The sequence below is a fragment of the Apus apus genome, chromosome 3, assembly GCF_020740795.1.
Source record: "Apus apus isolate bApuApu2 chromosome 3, bApuApu2.pri.cur, whole genome shotgun sequence".
Lineage (NCBI taxonomy): Eukaryota > Metazoa > Chordata > Aves > Apodiformes > Apodidae > Apus > Apus apus.
Genome location: NC_067284.1, coordinates 68,304,550 through 68,319,972, shown reverse-complemented (window position 1 = coordinate 68,319,972; position 15,423 = coordinate 68,304,550). Strand labels below are relative to the sequence as shown.

Below are 15,423 nucleotides of genomic sequence, written 5' to 3'. Positions count from 1 at the left end.
AAGGAGCTCGTGTGTCATGTTCCCAGCCACCAAGATTTTCTTACAGTTCAGAGATGTTCACATTACGAGGGCAGATTTCTGTTCCTTTCAGCAAGACTGCTGTAAATAAAACTACCTAATTATATTTTCAAATTTACTTAACATTATCCTCATCTCTGTTTTTACGTCTAATGAGAAAGAAGCTATTCACAGATAAAGCTGAACAAAGCTGAGACAGCTACTTCATGCTCCTGGGATCTAAGTCTACCTTAATCAGAGACAGCAGCTGAAGGGCTGCAGGACTGCTTTGTGCTTGAGTTGCACAAGATCAATGTAAATGAGTGGTTTCTGTCCCTGGTCTGCTCTGAATAATGAATTCAGTGGTTGGAAATTCATTACAGTAGGTGAGCATGCATGTCCTCCAGTCTGACCTTTTAACTCCTACTTTTGTTATTTTTCCATGATCTCTCTATTTGGCCTAATTATAGTGTTCACAGGGGAATTAGTTATTTAGTTTAGCATTTAAGCATGTGCCTTTTCCTCAGTGAGCTTCCATATTTTGGATGAGTCAAGCCCTGTAGTTCCAGGAAGTTCCTACCTAACAAGAATGCAGAGTGAACAGCACCAAAAAGCTTGGGATCTTTCAGTGCAGCTGAGAAGAGTAAGAAAAGGCTCCCAAAATTATAGATTTTGCTTAGCTGCTTAAAATCCAGATAGGCAAGCATCCATCAGTATTATCGTATGTTAAAAGTGGAAAACACAAAGCATTTTTAGAACTGTTTATCCCTACTCCACCTGCACAGCAAGGGGACTGCTGACACAGTGCCCAGATATGAAAACTGCAAATGAAAGTCCTCGGGTTTCTGCTGTTGCTTAGGAAAAATAAACAATACACAACCCAATCTGACAGCTTCACTGAACAAAATACATGAGAACTGTTATTTTTAGGCATATGTCTCCACAGGGAAGAAACTAAAAAGTGAAATAGCTGCTTTTTTTTTTTTTTTTTTTTTTTTTTTAACCCAAGTATTAAAAATGGAAAATATATGTATTTCTGCAGACCCAGATACTGGTTTTAAACCTGGTTTTATGTAACATCAGCCTCTCTGAAAGATCTGTCTGAAGACATACTCCCTATTAATTAGCAATTTAGTGGCCATCTGTGAAAAAGGGATAAGCAAATATGTTTTGATTCATTTAAAATTAAGCTAAGGAGCCAACTGCTTTTACTTCCAGTAGTGACACTCATACTTCTCTCTACATACACACATACACTCAATAAATAAAGTGAGGCAAAACCATGCAGGTCAGTTCACTGACAGATGTGAAGACAGCTTGCTTTACAAAACTGTAATTCAGGAAAACAGCTACATAGTAATATGAATTGCATAATTTACCAAAAGCATAAAGACTTCACAGAACAGAAGTTCTTAAAAGCAGCCACTGGATATTTAATGTCTCTTCTAAAATAATTTGAATAATTTGTTCTTCCCAAATAGATGTGCACTATTTCTGGTCAAGAATCAAGAGCATTTTTCACCTGCTCCCTCGGTGGAGCTGACCAATGGACCATACTTCCCTAGGCTACACAATGAGTATGCCACAGCCCCTCACAAATCTAATTAGGGCTTGCACCTACTCATGTCAAAATAACCAACAGTAAAACACTCTCTCCCTGGAAACTGCAGCCATAATGAGGTCAGTAGGACAGCTCCTGCAGACACTGCATTTGAGAGCACAAGAAAACCTCCCTGCAGAAGGTGGCCCCAAGCAGAGACCAGGGCCACTGATACCAAGCCATGCCTTCTTGTACTTTACCCCAGGTGTAAAACCAACCAACCCAGCCAACCCCAGAGGCTCAATACCCACATACAGCTGATTCACCTCAATCATTCCTTCCAGTGTCTATGCACAAAAAAAACATCTTACCCACCCTTCCTTCTAACAGTTCATATAACTTAAACATTTTACTAGGCCAACATTTGCACTCAACTTACCCAAAATTCCCAGTGGCCCAGATGAGCTTCACTAACATATGTCTAAATTTTTAATTAGAAGTTATCTGAATTTATTATTTACCATAAGGAAAGGCTGAATAAAAAAGAAAATGGAAGTGGTCTTACCTACTTTTTAAAACTATTTGACATTATAGCAAAGTACTATTAATAGTGGCCAAAGGGTCTACAAAGAATTAATGTAATATATGTATTTCTGTGACAGGATCAGCATTACAGAGGGAGTAAGCAGTGAGCAAAAGAGGATATATTAGTGCCTGGGGGTTTTTTAATATATACATAGCCTATGTGTATACACGGACAGAGAGAGCATGTACACATTTATTATGATGTTTAGAAGAAGAAAATGCATGTCTGATAGTCTAGAACTATTTTTAGTGGAATAGATTTGATTTTGCAAAATTCTTCTATCTTTGAGAAGGGTGGACACGGGGTATGCCCTGAGGAACATTGCCAGGTGGCACAGTTCTGCACTCCAGGGAAGTAGTTCTTGAGGGCCCCTACCAAACCACAGCTGGGTAACTCATGGAGCAAACTGAAGTCGAGTTCATTGACACCAAAACTCAGAGGCAGGTGATCTTGCTAGTACATTCTGTGGGCTTAGCTGGCCACAGTATTGCTTAATAACCCATTAGTTTTTTTGACATAGCACTTACTGCTATTAAAAAAGAGCAGAGGATGAAATGCACACAAAGAAGGAAATGTTATAATTTTCTTTCTCTTAATCTAAATCTGTCCTCATCAGGCTAATGGATGTTTTACTATTTGTTCACAGGAGGTTAACTGGCCCAAGAGAAAAAAAAAATACCCTCCTATTAAAAATTTCCAGCTTATTTAAAGTAAAATTTTCCTGGAATCACTGAAATATTAATGCTGGTTGCTATACATTTGTCCTCAAATACACAAATGCTCTTTTTATTATGACACTATAGTGGCACTTCTGGAACCTCAAAACCAATCTTGTTAACATATTGTCTTACTCAACTAAACAAAAAAGATAACATCTTCAAAGAAAAAATGGCAGTGATTCTATTTCATACAGAAGAGGTTGTAAAAGGACTTTACTTACATCACTGGAGTATTTAAATACGCAGTGTTGTATTTTTGCCAAGACTACACCTAGCCATTTCAAAACCTAAATGAATTCACATAGTACTTAAAGACTTATCCTCTAGCAGGGAAGAAGTTAATAGAGTGATTTTTTTGAGGTTGGACTCTGAAAATCCCACCGATTTTTAACTGGAGTTTTAGACAACCAATTAGTCTCTCTGCATCCTTCATGGAAGGAAAATGGCATTCCTCGTGCTACTGAAAGGCAGCAGTGGCTTTTGAGAAAGTATCACCACATAGGTGCTGCATAGTATTGCATAAATGCAATACTAATTGCAAAGTATAAATGAGAAATCACACGCCCTTTCCTTTTATAAGTGGGCAGTAACACAATTGCAGAACTGAGGCTGTGGATGTTGTCTGTCTGGACCTCCAAAAAGCATTTGACACAGTTCCCCATAGAACTCTCATAAAGAAACTGGCTGCTCATGGCCTAGATGAGCATATGATCTGTTGGATCAAGCTCTGGCTGGACTGTCGGGCCCAGAGAGTGCTGGTCAATGGAGTCAAATCCAGCTGGGGCCAGTCACAAGTGTTGTTCCTCAGGACTCAGTGTTAGGACCGTTTCTGTTTAACATCTTTATTGATGATCTTGGTAAGGACATAGAGTGTATCATCAGTAAGTTTGCAGATGACACCAAGCTAGGCTGGAGTGTTGATCTGCATGAGGATAGGGAGGCTCTACAGAGAGACTTGGATAGATTGGATCATTGGGCTAATGTTAATGGCATGGGCTTCATCAAGGTCAAATGCCAAGTCCTGCACTTGGGCCACAACAACCCCAGGTAACGCTACAGGCTTGGGACTGGAAAGCTGCCTGGCAGAAAAGGACCTGGGGTTCCAATTGACAAGTGGCTGAACATGAGCCAGCAGTGTGCCCACCTGGCCAAGAAAGCCAATGGCATCCTCACTTGTGTTAGAAATAGTGTGATCAGCAGAAGGAGAGAGGCGATTGTCCCCCCTGTACTCAGCACTGGTGAGGCCACATCTGGAGTTTTGTGTCCAGTTTTGGGCATCTCAATTCAAGAGGGATATTGAGGTGCTGGATTGAGTACAGAAGAGGGCAACAAAGCTGGTGAAGAGCCTAGAGAATAAATCTTATGAAGAACTCTTGAAGGAGCTTGGAATGTTTAGTTTGAGAAAGAAGAGGCTGAGGGGAGACCTCATCAGTCTCTACAACTACCTGAAAGGTCATTGTAGAGAGGTTGGTGCTGGTCTCTTTTCACAGGTCATTAGCAACAAAACAAGAGGCAATGGCTTCAAGCTGCACCAGGGGGGTTTAGACTGGACATTAGGAAAAAGTTTTCACAGAAAGAGTGGTCAGACACTGGAATAGGCTGCCCAGGGAGGTGGTTGAGTCCTCATCCCTGGATGTGTTCAAGGGTCGTTTGGATGTGGTGTTGGTGGATATGGTTTAGGAGAGAACTTTGCTTGGACTCAGTGATCCCAAGGGTCTTTTCCAACCTGAATAACTCTATGATTCTATTTCTGATGCTTTGGCCATCCCCAGCCCCTACTGACCCCAAATGCAAATCTATGTCATCTGACACCTTCAAAATGAGGACTGTAACTGGAACATATAGCCACCAGCTGTGATCTGAGTGAGTAGTTCAGCTCACAACAAACATGCTACTTGTCCAGGGACAAATATAACTTTTTCTGAGTGAAGTACAAAAGCTTTAGCTAGGAATCTTTTCCCTCCCCACATCTATCCCTCATACATTTGCTATGTACCTTTCAGGTTCCCAACAGATCAGAAAAATATATTACAAAATAGCCCTAGTTCAAGCTCAGATCAATGCCTAAGAGCTTAATTCTACAGGCAAATAGTGTTACTTTAACATAAAACGCTATGGTGGAAGAATGTCTGTCAACAGTTAAGCTCTAAGTAGCTGCAAATTAAATAAATCAGGTTTTTACTTCTCATCCTGGGAAGTGACCAGAGCTCAAAAGTTCAGCATCAAGACCCTAAAAAAACCACTGAGGTAAACTCAAAGACTGGATTATTTGGTTGCCATTCCTGCAAACACATATTGCAAACAGCCCTAATGGTTTCCCCGTAGTTCACATGATAAAGGTGCTCAGATACACAGACAGCTAGAGGATTAGAAAAGTAACATTCCAGAATTCCAAGAACAAACAAAATTGTTTCCCTCAAATGTGACTGCATTCACAAGATTTGAAATTGCTGTAACATGACTTTTCACAACTTGCTGAAATTAATGTTCATTTTAGAATTCAGAGCACATATCTGTCAACATTAATCTTGCATAAATTGTGTTTCTTTCCACCACATTTTCTTATGAAGAGTTTTGTTCAACTCCAAAATATCCCCATGTACATTCTTGATTTTATGAAGGTTGTGTTCATTCAGTATTCATAGCACTAAAAAATAACACTGGATAGTACTAGGTGTTCTTGTCTAGGTAGTACCATAAGCATAAGCCAGTGAACAAAAAAACAAAGATCAGGATAATTCCTATTAAACAGGTACTTTCAGCAGGAAGTATGTTTGGAAGCCTGTTTTTTACCACACTGCTACATTGTCTAACGCATCTTCTCATGAGGAAACGGCCTAATTGTCTCCAAGTTTTATATAAATTTCCCTTCTGCTACGTGGGTGTTTTATTGGGACGATGGGACTCTTAACAGTGGAAAAATCTAGAAGAACAAAATTATCTTTTTTTTATAGCTAAAATATCCCAATTCCTACACAATCAAGAATGCTTGTCTTTATACCTCTCACTAACCTTCAGTCTGCTTTGCACTGCACACTTAATCTCAGTACATTATTTCAGTGTTGCCGTAAAATGATACATCAGAATCCAAGGTTTATGTCTCTGTCATAACAGGCACTGTGCTGCTAATTGAGTTTCATTATATGTTTGGTTTTAATTTCCTGATTAGCAACGACTGACTTTTTTTCTCCTCTAGATGTAGTATTACTGTACAGAAGCTTCTCTCTTTCTTCATATAGTGCTATGTTCTTCCATGTACAAAATAGATTTTTTTTTTCCTTATTTTGGTTAAAATTCCAGTCTTATCTAGAAAAGCCTGACCTAGTTTAACAGTGGCCCCCATATGGTTCTTAACTCCAAGTAGCTCTCAAGGCACTTTTAGTTCAGATCCTGCACTGAACTGACATGGCCAAAAGGACAGTTTGGCAATACCAATCCCTTGCAACATGGAAATGTGAGCCAGAGGTGTCCAAGGCCAGTATCATCTCGGTTGCTTTAGGATCTGACTCAGCCCACAGTGGAGTTCATGGCTTCTAGAGAGCTACTGCTCTGTCTCCCTTATGAGGGGTTCTTGGACCTCCTCCCACTCACTGACCCCGTCCTCCAACACATACAGCTCTCAGAAATACAAAGATTTTGCCACATACCAAATGAAGGCACAAAGGTTGTGTGTGCCCATGTGGTGCATTAATTTTAATACTTCAGGCTTTACACATTTTATGGTTTAATTACAAGATAATATTGAAAGAATACTGACAGAGTATTGCTTCCAAAACGACTGGATTTTTGCTAGTCACAGTAATACTCCCACTCGCGATTTTAAAACTAACCAGCAAGGAACTGTGCAATAACTATATTGCCACCAAAAATATTTATGCTGCATAATACTTGACACGATTCCAGATGTTCTTACAATATCAGTATTCATGACACACAGCAATTTGGCACTGTGTGTATGAGAGACAGAATCTCAAATACTTACAGCCAATCATCATCATAGCAACAGCAAAAATCTTCTCCCCATCTGTAGTCGGAGCGATGTTCCCAAATCCAACACTGGTGAGGCTGGTCATCGTAAAATACAACGAGGAGATGTAGACCGAATCTTTGCTTGGTCCACCTTCCCATTTTCCAAAGCCTGATGCATTAAAGCGGTAAGGTGTTCCTATTGACATCCCCAGCTGATAGAGCCAGCTCTCAGTTCGGATTGTGTTTGTATCCTCATCGATAACTTCATAGTCTCCTATGCTGTACCAAATGCAGGCCAACCAGTGTGCTGCAAGACCAAACACGCACACCAGCAGGACCAAGACTGCTGCTCCATATTCGATGTAGTGGTCCAACTTCCGAGCTACACGACCCAGCCGAAGCAGCCTGACCACTTTAAGGGAACTGAACAGGCTACTGATGCCCTAGAAGGATAAAGCACAGTGACCATTAGAATTTAGTATTAAAACAACAATATTCATAGCTGCAGTGTTTCCAAAGGCACAAGGCGATCCACCACAAAAAGATGGTCATCAGATAACACCTAAAAAGAGACTGTGAAACACAAAAATGTTACGACCCTTTTTAGGGATGGATATACGCACTCCTGTCTTCATCCACTAGCATTTTGTGAGTTGTTCTCTGAACTCCCCTTTCAGATTACTTGAATAGGTCTACAAATGTGTTTGTAAAGCCTTCAAATGACCAGCTGCATGACCAGTTGTACAAGTAGACAGCCCCTGAGCATCCCAACGCTACTTATGGTTGATTGGAAATAAACATGGAAGTCACCAACCGTTAAACTATACAAATCTAATGTTGAGAGGAACACAACCAGACATCTATTGAATTTGGAGTCGTGAACCTTTTACAGACATTCCTGACTTCCATCATCTCATGTTTCAGTTTTCCCCCCTTTACTAAACTCTCATGAGACCCCACCTGGAGTACTGTGTCTAATTCTGGAGCCGCAACATAAGAAGGACATGGAGCTCCTGAAGAGTGTCCTGAGGAGGGCCACGAAGATGATCTGAGGGCTGGAGCACCTCTGCTATGAATACAGGCTGAGCGAGTTGGGGGTCATTCAACCTGGAGAAGAGAAGGCTCTGGAGAGACCTCATAGCAGCCTTCCAGTGCCTTAAGGGGGCCTACAAGAAAGCTGGGGAAGGACTTTTGACAAGGGCTTGTAGCGAGAGGACAAGGCCTAATGGATAAAAACTGGAGCAGGGGAGATTTAGGTTAGACGTTATGAAGAAATTTTTTAGTGTGAGGATGGTGAGACACTGGAACAGGTTGCCCAGAGAAGTTGTGGATGCCCCCTCCCTGGAGGTCTTCAAGGCCAGGTTGGACAGAGCTTCGAGCAACCTGGTCTCATGGGTGGTGTCCCTGCCTATGCAGGGGGGTTGGAACTAGATTATCTTTACAGTCTCTTCCAACTCAAACCACTCTATGATTCTATGTAACACAATCTGCAGTATTTACCTCAGACATACGAAGAACATAAATAAGGAAGGCCAAAAAATACTGGAAGTATTTAGTGATTTGTATTTTTTCAGTATAACAGTGTATTTCCTATGGCTGTATTCTCACATAAGAATTCACACACTGATAATCAGTCGTCTGACATTTCTCACATGGATGACACAAAGCTTAACTATTTCAAATACCTCACTGTCTAATCCCCACACTTTTTATGACAGCTTTGTTATCAATGTAGTACTTCTGTGCTGATGCCAGTATGGCTCCCATAAAACAGAATTAAGCCAGCATGTTGGATTTTGCACTGTTAACTTTTAGGTACATTTTCAATTCCTTGAACAAGAAGTTACATAAAAAAATTCAAAGCCATTTGGGGCACTAGAAGATCTCAATAGCCTTTCATTAATTTTATTTTTTTTTTCTCCCACCCCTGCTCTGTCTGTGTATGACTGTATGACTGTTTCATACATAGAAGTCTGATTAAAATTTAAGCAGACTGGTTTAATGAGCATTTCTGGAAATGCAAAATTGCATACTTCTGGTCACCAGCTTTTACTGGAAGTTTGTTTATTCCAGCATAAATACAACTGCTTCAGTATCTTAGGCTGGTTCAATGCACTAGAAGAGATGTTTTACTAAATAATTACATAAAGCATATTGACACATGTTCCCTAGGACTGCAGCAATGTATTTTCCTTTTATTTCATGAATTTGTCATGATTACATCAACTCATTTTCAGAGACAGATGCAATTTGTTACCTGGGAAGACACTATCAATTTCTATTAAGTATTTGGACAAGATCTAACACAAGCAGGGGGAGGGAAGTAAAAAGGAAGCAAAAAAGGAGAAGAAAAGCAGCCTTCCTTTAAATCAGGTATTTGCACACATCTAGGAGAGTCCTAGTGATGCATTCTTTTCATTATTATCTATGTCAAACTTTTCTAGTCGCTGATGCAAAAATTGCTTTACAAAGTAAACGTTAATTTCCATTTCCCGTTTATTCCATACCCGGCTTTGTAAACAACGGGGCAAAAGTTCAGAGAACGTGACACAAAAGGTGTAAAACCTTCATTTCCAGGGGAAAGGAAAGCAGGTACCTCTGAACACTCAGTATGGAGAGAAAAACAAAAGGAGAAAACACAAAAAGCTATACCATGATAACAATATCTTAGAACTGGACATGCAAGTCCACAAGCAACAAGCATGTATAGTCTCTACATTCTAAATATCCCCATTCTGACACTACAACACACTCAGGAACCAATGCCTATTTCTCTTTTCCCTTTACAAACTTTAATAGCTAAAAAAATAATATTTTCTATTTGGAGAATTCTCCAGTAATGACAAAAATAAGAGGAGGGGAGTTTAAGAACTTGGATAATATGGGAATATTAAATAATATATATGAAATTATACTGAAAATATTTAAGACAAACTACTTTGCTTTCACAGTACTCTTATCCTCCTTCCATTTGAGAAACTCACCAAAAAAAACTTTGTAAAAATGTTTAACATGGAATAGAACTGCATAATTTGGGAGGAACTGATTCTGCCAAGTTCTGACCAGAGATAGAGAGAAATAGGACTTTGTACAAAAAGAACTTGCTTATTTACTTTAAATAAACACTTGATTTGGTTGCGCTGAAAAATTGCATTTAATAATCAAATTAGTCACAGTATATCACCTGACTGCATTATCAATAAGATTCCAGAAGTTCAGAAAAAGCTAAAAAAAAACCCAAACATTCATTTTTATCTCAGCATTAACAGTATTTTCTATTTTTTTCCTCAGAGGAAAGGATTTGTCTATTCTAAATGGATCAATATCAAGAGGAAGCAATGCCCAGGGAAATAATTATTCATATGGCCCTCTGAGAAATTTCTATATGACAGAATTTCAAATGGGTATAAAGAATGGAAACTTAATAGACTGTTTCATAGATGATACAGTAGAAAAAAAATCAGATCATTCTCCAATACTTTAAAACAGTACTTTTCATCACTAAATTTAGCAAGTAATATTTTAACACTCATGGGGATAGATCTGCTGGATTCAAACATGACATTTTTAGATTACCACTTTCCAAAATAGAACTGTACTTTTCGAATACTCTCCATTTTAATGTTCTTATCAGCACTGATTATTTGTATGATTTTATCATACCAATGGCTTCAAGACATCATGCAAAAGAGCCCAAACTCAATTCACTCCTCTTGATGCCTGTCCCACCCTCCGAGCTCTGCTACTCCTACAGCCTTTGAAAGGCAAATTAAGAGACACCTAAGGCTCCTTCTGCTCAAAGAGAAGAAGAAGAAGAAGAAAAGAGAAGAACCTCAGTTCATAAAGAGCTAGCAATTGCATTCAGCTCCCAAACAGGCACCCCCAGATGCCCTGCAAAAAAGGATCACCATAAAGAATTTTCCTGCAGCAGGCAGGGAAAGGACAGGACTAATTAATAACTAACAAAGTCCTACCTGGGACTGATTTACTCAGATACAGTTCAATCTATTAACACTCTATCCAACAGATCCCTTCCCCTGGGGATATATATTCAGAAGCTAAGAAATCAGTTCTATATCCAGGGTAGAAAAAAAACCCTACATTTTTACTACACTTTGTTCCAGAGATAAGTTTTGTGCAGCACTTACCTAAATATGCAGCACTAGCCAAAAATGACAGAAAATTGAGAATGTCACACAAACTTATATTTCAATTTGTTTGAGTAACTGAATGACACTAAATGAAGATTGTACTGCTGGTACTTGTATATTCTTATTGACAAATACTTAGGACACTGGCAGTTTTACTTTCCTTGCCAGTGATGGCTGATGTGTGAATATAGAAGGTTTTGTATTGAGTCCCCTTCAAACCAAAGAACAAGCTCAAAGTACTGAGAGCCAGAAGAAATAACTCTGTGTTTACTAATTAAGCAAACCTGAGTGTCAAAAGCTCTCAAATTAACAAATACAACCAATCCACCTGCCTCTCCCCCTATGCAGTCTTTACAGAGTGGAACTGCCCCTCAAACACAACAGAAAAACAGATCAGCCTCAGGCCTCGAGCCGGACCCACTTTTCACATTCTAAGAGAATATCTCATAAGTTTATGCACAAAATACTGCCAAAACTACATTTCCATGTATAATTTGCCATGAATTACACGTACTCACTAGGTACTGTGCACATTTACACAGATTTTATTTTGTATCTCCTTGTTTTCTGGAAGACATGATCTAAGGTCAGTGCACCCCCTGTCTCTGGTTTATCTTCCCTCCAAGCATGGGATCCAGGATATTCACATTTGGGGTCCAGCTTTGCATCAGACAATGCCAGATTTGTGCCATTACTTCCATATCCATAAAAAAAGATACAGAAGAGACCCTGTGAATAATTACTTTGTGAAGAGTTTTGAAAACATAAGAGCTGTAGAAGGGTAATTATTAGTTACTTGTGTCACCATGATCCCAAAGGACAGTAACAGTGGACACTACAAATAAAAAACAGTCCCTGAAGTTAATTTTCCATGCAAAATTAAATTCAATTAATTGAATTTCACCTGAGGGAGGGGAGAGTTTAAAAAACAGCAATAGAAATTAACTACAGCCAAAAAAAAAAAAGAAAAAAGTTGTGAGAGAATTAATTTTCCCTTCCAAACAAGATGTAGGATGAACAACTTTAGGGAAGAATTAAAATTCAACTTTCATGCACCTCCTACAACTATAGTAACACTAGCACTTTAGTAATAGATTCAGTCTTCATGACAGTATTAACATTTTAGGCTATTATTTACTTTCCATGTGTGCAGAAAGTAAATGCACTTAATCCAAGCTTTAACGTTTTTTTCTAAAATCAAAATAACTTATAACTTAATTCCTACCTACTATGCATTTTAAAAAAAAGAGAAGAAAAAAAAATATCCTTATTTATCAAAAAAGGAAGGTAATGAACCAAATTTATCACTCCCATAATCGAGGCAGGAGCCATGGAAAGCGCTGCCTTGTTTCTTGACATTTGATTCTGAAGTCAGCTGTGCTGCAGCCCAGCTCTGCCCATCTGCAGTAGCACCACAGCCCTGTCTTGTCATTATTAGGACTTCTCATTTCTTTATTTGCCCCTTCTAATTTTCTTAATTAGGTCTGAGAACATGACCTTTCCTTCGGGTTGCCATCTTCAGCAGCCAACAGATGAGGTAACGTTATGCTCGCAGGTCAAAATCAATATATAAGCCCTCTGGTTACTGCTGTGGTTTCCAGCACTGAAGTAAACAGATCTCTTATCTTCAGAGAGCTTATTTTGGTCATACATCTGTGACGTTGGTTAGAAAGGAGGGGGAAACAGAAATAATTCATGTATATGAGCACAAGGTGTGAGAAGATGTGGAAGGGGTGTTTTTTCATTTATAAAACTATGTTCATGCTTATCTTAAACACATACATGCACACTCAGAGAACAAACAAATCCAGGAAACAAATTTTACTTTTTTTTAATTAGAATTTTGAGAGGAAGAACAAAGATAAAAATAACAAAAAATAATCTAAAGATATCTCCAATTCTCACGGTGTCAAATAAAAAATTTACCCCTGACAGACAGCAAGCTGCTTCCCAACGCTTCTGATTAAAAGAAGCCATCCATTCCAGAAGCTTTTTACTTACCTCAAAAAGGCAAAACACCCAAACAAGATTTAGTATTCCTGGTATCTAACATCACTCCATCTTCCCAATTCTAATCCAATCCCTGATACAAAATAGACTATAAAGCAACTATTTAGCTACTCAAATAAATACCCTTTGCTGTCTTATCTGACTTTCTGCTTCAGATCGATACAATTATGATGAATGGGGGAAAAAGAACAGAATAACTGATCCCCATCTCTGAAACACACTTCCCTTTATATGCAGTGTCACTCTTAACAGCAGCTTTCTGAAATAATTCAGAATGTAATGTATTCAATTAGCTCTTCTCCTTGGAAAAAGGGTATCATTATACATTATCACTTTGAATGTAATTCGGCATTCTAATTATTTTAGCCTTACACAGATTGAACAGCTTATATAGACTACTCTTCTCTCTTTAACAGTATGATAAATCAGGTCATGCTTTTCAAAGCTATAAAAAAGTAGCCCTGAAACCCAGCTACACCCTTACTTATCTCTGAGCTAGCAAAAAGACTAATCTGAACATTAGTAGTGCAGAAAATTAGCTAATTGGTATCTTAACAGCCACTGCAGAACCTGTGGGGTAGGTGTTGGGCAGGGACACAGAAATGTGTCCTTTCCTTGTATTCTCTTTTGGAAGGGGCTGTCCCTCAGCAGACAGTGCATAGATGTCTATGAGCCACCAAGGTGTACGATCCTGGGAGAAACCAGGGAAGCAAGAAGAATTTAAACTAACTAAACACCTTAAGAAGGTTTGGAGAAGCAGAGAGAATTTTACCCTTAAATGAGAGAAGAGCTCTTCAGCACCTGTATTCAACACCAATACAACTTGGAAAATAGGATTCGGGGGGAAATTCAGAGGGAAAAGGCAGCCCACCCCTTGAGAGGGTAGCATAAAAGAGGCACTTTGTTAGTAGCACAGAGGTTGGGGTTTTTAGGAGGGAAGTTAGAGAAACTTGCATTTGATTGAAAAAATGGAGAAAAACCCCCCAAACTTAGACAATAAACACAGACATCCTGAATCCAATCCTCAAGAGACTGTGACAGTAAGTGCTGCTTTGCCTCCCTCATTTATACCCTGGCAGTTTGCTTTACCCCAAGAATCTGCTTTATCCCATTTGCATTTCCCCAAACACTCCTATCTACCTGCCTGTTCAGAGTAAATCCTGCTTGGCACAGCCCCTTAGGGTCATGCTGCATTACAGAGGCCTACAAAAGTCAGATGAGCAGCCCTCCTCCTCCATGGCCATCTTTCTACTCCTTTTTCTCCTTTCTTCTGCACTCTCCATCTTCCACAGGTCAAGGGCCTAAGCTCCTTCTGAAGCTTCCAGCACCACCCAGGACCCACACCAACAACTCCCCAAAGCCTTCCTCTGAGGGTCTGTGGTGGGTTACAGCTCAGAGCACACTCTTCCCTTGTGTTTTGCCCTTTTTCTCAGGGGTCTCTCACAAGGGGACACCCAACCAAGTATACCTCCTCCACCACCACTATGGTTCCCCAACCCAAAGCCAATGCTCCAGTCCTCCCCACTGCCCCACCTCGATACAGTAACCCAATTGCCTGATTCCTCCCCATGAGCACTGGAAAGAGTCACCCAGTCCACAGTGTCTCATTAATCCCTCCTCATCTACTTTCATCACATCCAAACAACAATCTGCTGACATTTCCTCTATGCCTAGATCATACCCTGTGGTACTTAGCTGCTTTTTTACAGGCATTACATAGAAAATAGGTTATGACAAGTTTAATTTTAAATAGCCACAGAAAAACATTCAATCATTATCAGATTTATCAGTAGACTCACATGTAAAACATGGTATTGCCTAACTGGACAGATCCAAATACGAGTGGTGAACAACACACTGTTTCAAACAGATTTCATGCTATACAGCTGTTTATAGCTTAAAAGACCTTAAAAATTATGTTTTCCAGTTTACAAGATTCATCTAACCCAAAATCTTTCTTTATAGGCCCTTGTTTGTTCCATAGAACTATGAACATAATAATTTATTCCTTTGCCCCCTCTTACAGGCAAACAGTAAAACAAGTCTAGTCTAATTGCATGCTTTTCAGTGTAGCTACTACAGTAATTCCTAGATAGCTAGTTTGTATTAGCACGAGAGATTATTCCACTAATAAGGTTTAAATTAATCTATTGCAAAAGTACTGCCTCAGAGAGCTGCCAACAATCTGACCAGCAACACATTCATTTCTTCCTTTCTCAACTCACTATTTACTTTCCAGCTACACCATGCTCACTTAGCACTAATAGCTTCATTTACTTCTATTACTTCTGTATTATGTTTTTTCTGGGACTTCTTTTAGCATAATAAATTTTGTCCTTTCCAAACTTTATATGTTCTTTCCCTACATACTCGCTTTTCTCTTATTGAGCCACTTAAGTGAAAACTAGATCATTTATATTTAATAGATCTTTCCTGATGATCTTTTACTAT

The 15,423-nt window shown here is 39.2% G+C and overlaps 1 protein-coding gene across 3 annotated transcripts in view; it reads right to left on the bottom strand.

The window, feature by feature from the left end:
* Positions 1 to 15,423, bottom strand: part of KCNH1 (potassium voltage-gated channel subfamily H member 1) — a 185,187-nt gene that overhangs the window by 123,610 nt on the left and 46,154 nt on the right. For all 3 annotated transcript variants that reach the window (XM_051613521.1, XM_051613523.1, XM_051613522.1), the window contains exon 7: positions 6,825 to 7,254. In XM_051613521.1, coding sequence (XP_051469481.1) covers positions 6,825 to 7,254 — 430 coding nt within the window. The remainder of the gene's footprint in view (positions 1 to 6,824; positions 7,255 to 15,423) is intronic.